At 42.9% G+C, this 10,141-nt stretch overlaps 1 protein-coding gene across 1 annotated transcript in view; it reads right to left on the minus strand.

Moving 5' to 3' along the window:
- Window positions 1–8,821, minus strand: part of LOC121081609 (lipoxygenase homology domain-containing protein 1-like) — a 60,835-nt gene extending 52,014 nt beyond the window's left edge. The window contains exons 1-2 of the mRNA XM_040580793.1: window positions 8,710–8,821; window positions 5,714–5,830 (exon numbers count right to left, since the gene is read on the minus strand). Coding sequence (XP_040436727.1) covers window positions 5,714–5,762 — 49 coding nt within the window. The 5' untranslated portion in view covers window positions 5,763–5,830; window positions 8,710–8,821. The remainder of the gene's footprint in view (window positions 1–5,713; window positions 5,831–8,709) is intronic.
- Window positions 8,822–10,141: the final 1,320 nt, after the last annotated feature.

Below are 10,141 nucleotides of genomic sequence, written 5' to 3' on the forward strand. Positions count from 1 at the left end.
AAAGTGATTTTCTGGTGCTGTCATTTACACCATGTCACTGCCCAAAATGTAGGAGAACTCACAGAGATGCATTAGATATAATTCCCATCCCAGATATTTTATAGCTAAAGCAGAAATTCTCAAACCTAGCCTTAGCTCCCAGTCAAAAGAAACCGTCAGTTACTGAAAAATTCTGTAGATTGTAAAACTGGTTTTAAGGCTTTGCCTTTAGAAGGAAAAGCGAGTCACCTAGGTTAGTTAATGCATGGTAACTAACGCAAGGTAAAGCGGGAGAAGTTAGTAAGTTAAGGTCATGCAGGCAGCTAGCAGTCATGCCACTTGCTAATTGATATTAAAACTGTCTTGGCCTCTGAGGGAATAAGTATCGCCCTTGAGCTACCACGTAGTTCCTAACAGGAGGGAAGAGCACACCTCTCTCTCCTAAGGGCACAGTGCAAGGCTCCAGCCTTCCTTACAGCAAGGCGCCTCTTCACTTGGCAATGGGAAACACTTACAATCCATCTAAATTCCGGCCTGACAATGGTGTTCTGTAAGCGCCAATCAGACTCCGAGAGAAAAGAAACAGGGAGAGAAATTATTTTCTCTGTTGAATCATCTTGTTGCCAGATGCGAGAACCACGAATGAAAATGGCAGCTGAACTCAATTTGCTCTGCTCAGGATGTAGGAAGGTTCATGACTTCTCCCGAGGGCAGAAGGAGCTCAGGGTGGGAAAAAGGAGGTCCTGGAGGAAAAAGAGTCAGGAACAGCTGGGCATACAGAGAAGCAACGAGTTTAGAATGAAACTTCAGTACTTGTTCAGTTGCTTCAGCTACCAGGAGGGCCTGACGCTGAATGGGAATGCTTTCTAAGATAGGATCAGAACTGAATAAGAATTAAGCCTCCTCCCCAGAGGCACTTTAACAAGGTGAGGGTGGCTGCCCAGAGCCAAAGTTTTAGAGTGTCCCTATGTACCTGAAAGGCAGCAGGAAAAACAACTTGAGGAGGAAAGAGGAACATAAATCAGACTAGCAGGGTGGGAAAGGAAGGGGCTGAGTGGACAGGACAGATGAAATGGGCAAACAAGTAAAGACGTTTACAGAGCCCAGAAGAGGAGATGGAAGAATTTTATTAGGCATCATAGGAGACGTGCGAATTGCGTGTGTGAAAGGATGTCTGTGACAGGTTTATAAATGCCTTACAGGAAAATAATGGTGTCATTGCACAGAAGCGCTTCAGGTATGAGAGGCCAGAGAACAGGAAGGGAAAGGAATGTTGTGAACAGTCGTACCAGCATAGCATTTGTCTGAACCACACATCCAAGTGTTTCGTTCCAAAAATCAGGTGAATAGGTCCCTACGTACCCCTAGGATTGTATTACCTTCTAGTGGGTCTTCAACTTCTTCCTCTATCTGCTGGAGTGTCCCGTCCTTCATGAGTTTTTCAGTAAAAATATCAGATGGTACCAGCTCTCGGATAATCTCGCCATCATCTTCAGACTTTGCAAGCCATCTTTCACATGGAAATGTGACAGTTTCTGAGCCCTGAAGTAAACATGACAGAGATAATCTCTTCCAAATCACATGAACATGTTAGCATTTCCCCTTTGAAAATACTCTGACATGCGGGCAAAGATTTTCAACTCATGTGTGTATGCATGTGTACATGCATGCAGAACTGAAAAAGTATACGGAGATGTATTTCCTCTAGAAAGAGGACATCTGAGATCTCTGAGAAGCAGCACTGAACGTGTAGTGGAGAACAGCATTCCCAATGGCTACATGAGACCGGCTTTATGATCCAGTAGATCTCTGCCCTTCCCAGCTTTCAATCTTGCAAATTCTTAATCAGGACTGCACCATTCCTGCTGAAGCCGTGTTTTACTGGGACTCTGCCAGCCCCCTCCAATCCTTATTCGGGCAGCATTCTCTTTGAAGTCAGTAGGGGTTTTTTTTCTGAGTCAATACTTCGAGATTTTGCCCTATAATTCTGTGACTCAAGCTGGTTTCCAGGCAATTCCCATACATGCATTAAGAGGAGAAAAACAGCAATTTAATTTTTGATCTTTTGTTTTGCCTTCACTTTGGTGGAAACAAATATGATTCCTATCATCAAACAAACAAAAACAATAGAACATGTGTTTTCCACTTGGTAAACAAAATCAATCCCAGACTACTCATTAAGAACAGACTCCTGTAAGGCCTCCAAGATGGTAAGATGCAGCCGGCTTTCCGCGAGCTGGGCACCCCAGGCCATGTCTCTGTAAAGGAAGGGGCATGAGCCGTCGTGCAAGCTGCAGAGCCCAAAAGTCTGAATAGAAACAAGAAGTTAGTTTTAAGCTCACAGTAAGTAAATAGAGGGAGACTTTCCTTACTGACAACTTCATCGTTTCTCTCCTAAGTAGCACAGGGACTTTCTGCTCTTTCCAGTTCTCTGTGTGCCATCGCTTTCACGCATAGCATACATAGGAATACTGTCCATGTTAATTATTCTCAGGCAATTATGTATCAAACCAATGCAGGGTTCTTTCTTCACTATTTTTAACATTTAAATGATGCAATATTAATACATAGGAGAAAAAGGGAATAGCTCTCACTGCAGGAATACCACATATTATTATCACTATGTCCTACTGCCATGGGCTGCCTTGAGCCACCAGATCCTGCTCCCCCTGATGTGGTCACTGGGGAGGGGTGGGTTGTGCAGCTAAGATCGGGGGGGCACTGCAGTCACTGCTAACCTGGAATGAACAGGTCATCCTACACTTCCGCGTGCACAGACCCCGGCCAAGCGGATCTGCAGGAGCTGAACTCCTCCCGGGGGCTCATGTGATCGAGCACCTCGATTCCGCAGCAGAGTCATCCTTCGAACTGGCACAGCCCAAATCTGCAGCTGTCAATAAAACACCATTTCCCTCCTCTCTGCTGCTCCCCGCGGTGCTGCCGTTTAACCCCAGACTTGCAACGTTTAACTCCATAAGGCGGTTTGGAGCGTGACTCGTACAAAACAGTGTCAAACAAAACCAGCAGCACTTCAGATGATTTCAAATATTTTACTCTCAAGTGTTATTTGTGCTGTACAAGTGAAATACAGCACCTAAGGACTGGCCACACCACTGCTTCTGCCTGCTCATTTCTGCACTGGCTGCCTGACCGCATAACCTGTATTATCTCGCTGTATGCTGAGCCGATGAGCAGCGCTTATCTCCCCACCTAGTCTGGGAAGAGAGGGCTTTCCAGAATGATGCTTCACTTCTGAAACTCTCTCCTCCCTGTAAAGATCCCACTTCAATCCTGTCTCTTGCTGAAGCTTTTAACTGCTCCTAAATGTTCACAACATTGGCTGTACGTGCCATTGATATGAGCACTGTTTATTCGGTAATAGGCTATCTAGGGACTTGAGTGCCAGCACAGTGGGGCGTAATGTGCAGTTACTGCAAGAGTTAATTGTATCATTATTGTTAATCACCATGTCGTTGCTACAGTTTTTATTGGAGTTTCCCTGTTAGTGATTGCATTAATATTTAAGTGACGTAAAGTGCACAGTTTTATGTTACCCATGGTAAAATCCTCTTGCAGCTCCAAACAGAATTTCTTTCATTAGAGTTTGAGTCTGGCCTTAAGCTAGAAGCAGGGTATGATAGTGTGCTAAAAGTCAGTGCTTTGCCCTTCTCCAAGTTGTAACAAATGAAATATAACTATCAGATATAATTGGCACGCCAAGACAGAGCTTTATTGGCATGCAACAATCCTAGTTTCCTACCCAAGTGCTTTCAATTTAATCTGAAAAGTTACTGACCTCATTTTTCTTTTGCAGCATTACAGATACATCCAGACACATCTTAGCAGTCTAATCAGGTAGCACAGCTTTTAGAAGCATTGGCAGCATATTGCTATCCTGTGGCAGGTCATAATATCCTGCAGCTGATCAGCGGCATCATGCAGTGCTCTGCTTTCTTCTTTTTTCCCATGCCATAATCAAAAGATCAGCAGAATTGTAAATCTCTCAATTTTTAAAGTTGTTCATGGTTTTCCTCCCTTCCTCTGCTTTCCCAGGTTCCTTACCATGTGCGTTTCAAAGCTGCTGTAATGACTGTAGAGCCATGTAGCCCTAAGACCCTTTCTGGGCTAACAGAAGAGCACGCAAGAGCTTCCAAAAGTGCTCAGTTAATAGTAGGTATAGAAAAAGGCAGGCCACAAGTCTCTTTTCCCTTGATTTCCACACCTTTGTGCATCCCCCTTTTCATCTTCTCTAGCCTATGACCAACAATATCTCCAAAAACAATGTCGTCTTGTTCATCAGCCTGATGAACCTGCCCAAGGCAAGGGATGGTCAATACACAGGTAGAGGGTCTGATCACAACTGACTGGCGAAAAGGCGATCACGAGAAACAGGCAAAGGGTATTGGCTGCAAAAAACTTGTACAGGAGGATATGGGCTTAGGCATGATGAGGAGGGTTCAAGGCAGACCTTTGGGCTGATCGTGAGGCAAAGAGAGCAAAACATATCCCGGAGATTTTGAAGGAGAACGTAAGATGAGAAGTAGGTTCACCATAACTGAGCAAGCCATGTTTACACCAACTCTTGATATTGGAAATCACTTCAGCACAACGCAGACCTGAGCACTGAGGTGGAGGTAAGCTGACATCCCTTCAGAATAAGGGGAGAAAAAGCAAGACAGAGGAGAGAGCCCAGGTGTTCCCAAAGACAGCTACTGCTCCAATTCTGAACTGGTCCTGAAGAGGCGATTTTCTTCTGAACTTCCCTGCAACCAGATTCATTCCTGTTCCTACAGCCAGCATCTAAAAGCAGGGCCAAGGAACAGTTTCCTACGTGGACAAGATCAAGATGTCCAGTCTGGCTGCACTGCCTCAATCCTGCCAACACGAGCAACCAAAATTCCTAAGACCTATATTGATGGGTTTTAGATGAGTGATTCAGGGACTTGCACTGATAGGCATTTTGCTTGTCTTAATTGTACTGGCTCCCTGCATTTATTCATCCAGAATTAAGGAACTGATGAAATTATTTCTTGTTCATGTTTAGCAACAATACTTTTTATTTCAAAATGGTACACCCATTCCCACTTCCTTCCCTGTGATTGTTCAAAACAAAACTCCACATGAAAATAGGACACTTTGGCCTCTTGTGTCACCCAAACCCACCATTATCTAGATAAATACTCTAAGTTAGCCTTGGGCACTCAGGGATGTCCAGCGACAGTGGTGCAGTGCAGCACAGGGACATCTGCCCAGCCCTGTAATTCTTTAGATTTATTTGCACAGGAATGGGAACAGACTCAGGAATCTCCCTTCTCAGTCCAGCAAGCAAGTCATGATAACATTGCCTCCAAACCCAGCAGGCAGATCGCTCCTTCATAAAAAAGATAAAGAGTAGTAAAGACCTCCAAAAGGTTGAGGAGCAACACAACTGCTTTGCTTCCATCCACTGATGGGGAAAATTATTCTATTCTAGTCAAGGGGTACTATGAGAACAGCATTTTTTGAAAAGCAGTGATTACAGAGTCTTATAGTCAACATTTGGAGAATAAAACATGGTAATACATGTTTGCTGTCCCCAGATCCCCAAGCTCTAGCAAGTTCATTAGTGAGCATTGTTCTTCAGGGAGTCATTTTTCACTGTTAATCACACTTTGCATAGAGAAGATGCGCGTTGGGAAATGGAAACAGCTGCTAATGGGAAATGTATTTGGGAGTGCTGGGATGTGCAGCCTACCTTCCCATTTGGCAATAGTCTCCGAATCGCCACGCGGTCCAAATGCCATCCGGAATTCAGCCCTTCGCCGTTGTGTCCTATGCGAATCTTTTCAATAATGTCACCAACATCCTCCAGCTACAGGAAACAGGGGAGGGGGGAGAGAGAGAGAGAGATGATGGCATGAACAACAGGTGACTTTTGAGATACTCCTTCTTTAGCTTATTTCCTACTTGTCCAGTCAGTATGCAGTCCCAGGGGAGCAATTTTTAGCATTGATGCCAATTATGCCCTAACTTACATTTTAGCTAAAGGGCTTCCCCGAACTTGTGTTCCAAAAAAGCAGAGAATCTTGCTCTACACAACTTACCTGCTGTATGAGATATGTCTGGCTGCACAGAAGCAGCCCTGCATCTCAAGGCTTCTCTGTATGAGTGTGAATGAAGGTAATTTTTTAGAAACAGCAATGCTGCTGCATCTTAAATTGTTCTTTTTATATCCCTTTCCTTTTTAAACACTCTTATAACACTACAAGAATAGCATTGATGTCAAAGTACAATATTAACAGCCTAGAATTTTATATCATCTCTCTCCTGTTCCACCACGGAATCCCAATGCCTTTCCAAGCAAGGCAACAGGATCACTGTCTTATGAAGTGGCTACTGTTTTTTTATGGCTTACCTTATTAATTGAGTAATTTGTTCCTAGTCCATTAGTTTTAAGTCACCTCCATCCCAAAAGCTTGACAAGAAAAAATGGTATTTGCTTCTAAATTAATAGCTTTTGGTTATTTCAGTACAAGCTATTGTATAGCTGGCCTTTAAAAAAACAAAGCTGTTTTTTTAAAAAAAAGTGATTTAAAAAAACATTGCAAACCTCCTTTGCATGTAGGAGAAGCACACTGGTCTGTCTTTCTGTCCATAGGGACCCAGAGACTTTTTTTTCTTGGAAACATGAGAAAACGGAATATCTCAATTTGTACCACTGGAGACTACTCCCTTCTCTTCCCAGCTGACAGGATTGCTCCATACTGAAGCAAAGATGTTAGTAATTCTAGAAGACTCCTCATCTCCATAAGACTGTCTGCACTACTCAAGGAGTTCATGCTCTGAACAAACCGGGTTTGACTTCGTCAGCCCTGCCCTGACTTTAGGCAGCACAAGATTCATTGTAAAATAATTAAATGATCCAAACTCATTTCTAAAACTCATGCAGGCATGCAAGTATACACTGGGGGAAAATAATTTTCTCCTTTTTTGTCCTCTCCAAATATTCATCTTTCAATGAGGCTTTTAATCAATATATAGCAATAAAGTGATGCTTGACCAGTAAAGATCCATGTTAAAGGAGTTATCTTTACCCTGCTGTAGGCATGTTCAGCAGATCATCACTTGGGAGCACAGCTGAGACCACTGTCTAATTTTTTCCAACTCTTTTGCAAAACCCAAACAGCAGAGGCAGTTAAAAACACTAATACAAATGGGCAATTCTCAGTTTGTGCTTCCTGACAGCCCCAAATTGTTTTTAAGGTCTGTTGAACTCCAAATTATGGCTCTACACAAGTAGGTGAAAGAAGAATATATTTTGCTTCATCCCCATCTCCTGCAGCAAGAGGAACTGGTGAAGAGAGAATGAAGTTTGGGGACAGATTAATATGATGTTATAAATCTGGAGAACAAACGGCATTTTCACTTTCTTCATCTAAGAAAAGTACTGATGTTTCAGATTCTACCAAAACTCAAATAAATCTTAAGGAATAAAGAAATAACAATAACGCTCACTTGAAGATTTATACCTATGGATTAATGCAACCTCTATTATGAAAAACTGTGTGGAAACTCCACCAAAATAAGTCTTATTCCTTGTTTTCAAGAAGTCACACTGGGGAAGTATTTTATGATTCAATACTGTATAACAACAATGTGGGCTGGAAGCATCTGAACTTGTTAAGAAGTTTAGTTTAAAATTTGCCTTCAGCTACAAAAACAAACCAAACTCAAAACCACAGAGAGGTTGTAAGGTCCTCTGTGAAGTCAGTGTTGGTGTAGCAGCCAGGGCGGGAAGGGAAGGGCATGGAGCAGTACCAAAAGGATAGGGCAGAGCAGGACTGCCTATATTTTTGCCCCTCACAGATTCTCAGCAATAAGAATATGTTATGAATAGAAACAAGCTCATTTATTGATGCACACTGATTTACTATTTGCACAGAGTTGGGCAAACACTTCGGGAAATACTTGATAAGTCTTTCCAAAAGTTAGCCTCGGGTATTCAAAAATCACGTTGTCTGTAGCAAAGTAATGGTCTCTTTGCCCAAAGATACAGCATGGTGCTTAGGCTTCCACAGAGTTAAAATAAATGAACAGACCATCCACCCCAAATGATGTGCTAGGTAAGTAGTGAGCACCATGGACCAGCCCCTCCAACATGATCTGCTGACATAAAAGTATGAAACGTTGCAAAGGGACCCTAAACACAAGGAAGCTCGTTTCAGCGATACTACAAGCATTTGGTTCCTGTTACCTTTCGAAGTATGGCAAACTGGAAAAGAAGGCAGATACGTGAGCAATTAAGAGTGATAAGGAGAGGCACACGTATTAGACCTGGCGTGCATGGAGACAGATACCCTCTCTTTACCAAGCATGGCCTAGGAAATAGAAGATGTAAAGACCTTCCAAAGCGGCTCTCAACTTGATCTGGAAGCACAAGCCTCCATGTCCATGCATTGGTACACATCAGCTCCATGATAAAATTGCACCAGCCTTTACAAGGCTCAGCGTGGGGTCGGGCTACAGGAACACTGCATGTTGGTACCTCTGAGCTGCTACAAACTGGAGGTCAGTGAGAAAAGATTCGATCCAGTCCATAGTAAATCTGTTGAAGAACAGAATTTTGAACGCACATTCTTCAAGTAAAAGAGCTGAATAGCTTTCCCTAAAAGTGGAAAAGTTCCCACTTCATTTTCTCTTCTTAATCCCCTTCGGGCAACCTAAGATGAAAGCAGGCATCTTTGATCTTACCTCCACAATGAACTGATTCACCGAGTTCCTTTCAAAATACATCCTTTGCTCCCTCTTGTTAAGGCACAGGGATTTCTGCTGAGTGCAGATCCCATCGGTTCCATACAGAACAATGAAGACATCGGCATCCGTGCCAGCTCCGAAGATATCACTGGTGTAGACCGTGATCTCATAAGGAACAACTGATTTAGGGAATAGCAGAAAATTAAAACAAACCAACAGAAGTTAGTGAGCAGCATACCGATGCTCCTAAGAAAAAATTACTGAAACAAAATGTGAATTAGAAAACTCAACAGTTAAAGAGGACAGGGTCAGAATCACACACTTGTGGTCATTTAGTTAGCGAGCTGGTTAGTGCTATGAGAATCCAGAGCAATTTCCTTTAACCCTATTAAGGCAAACTGACCTTGATGTATGTTCATTTACTGAGATTTTGGAGTCAATCACATGATCAGAAAGCACTCGATATATTTATACCTGCCATCTAAAGTTATTGAAACAGGATTTACTCCAACAGCTCAAGCCTTAAAGTAAAACACAAATTCGCAAATTCTTTGAGCAGCTAGGTAGATGGATGAAGTTAAGCCAGCTGAAGGCAGTATATAAATAGTTAAGATAGCCTAACTGACAAAAGATCTCCTGTTATTTTTCTTATTAAACAAGTGACAAAGATCACTCATAAGGAAGAGAAATAAAACCCTCCACTTCCCACTCTGATCTAGTTTTCTCTTTGCACCACCTTCTCCGTAACACCAAGGCAAACAGGTTAAATTACTGCCAGGTCAATGGTGAATGCAGAACAGCAAGAATCAAGCCCCTAAATATTTCCTTATTCTGTTCCCCTGGTTTCTCCAGAACATCCCATGACCACAAAATCTGATGCCTCCTTTTGTTCTGCCTTCACAGCTTCTCGCTCCTGGGTCCTGCTGGAGCATGACTCAGAGCCGCTCAGGAATAAGACCGAGCCAGGAGTACAATGGGGCTCTGTTCCTGGCTGTGCTACAGATTTGCTGAATATCCTCAGTTTCCAAGGTGAGATGGTGTGTAGCCGACAGAGTAAGAAACCTGTGTTCAGATGTCTGAACAGCAAATAGGTGTGTCCATCTCCAGCTGTCATCAATTAAATCAATGCAGTCTGAAGAAAGAATAAGAGAAGAAATGCAGGGATCTTCCTCAAGGTTAGCTGAATTATTCTCCAAATCACCCTCTATGAACGAAACATGATCGATGATAATTGGAACTCAGATGCTCCACTGCTACAAGGACATGTAAAATCAGGTGTGCCATTTGGCAAACTGAACCCTGTTCCAATCTCCCAATTTCAGGAAGGATTTCAATCCTTTCTGAAATCTACAGACAGGAAATACCAGGTAAGGCTTGGGCACCACTGATTACCTGCAGGCACTTCTGCCATCAGCAGACACGATCCCTG

This window comes from Falco naumanni, chromosome Z (assembly GCF_017639655.2).
Source record: "Falco naumanni isolate bFalNau1 chromosome Z, bFalNau1.pat, whole genome shotgun sequence".
NCBI lineage: Eukaryota > Metazoa > Chordata > Aves > Falconiformes > Falconidae > Falco > Falco naumanni.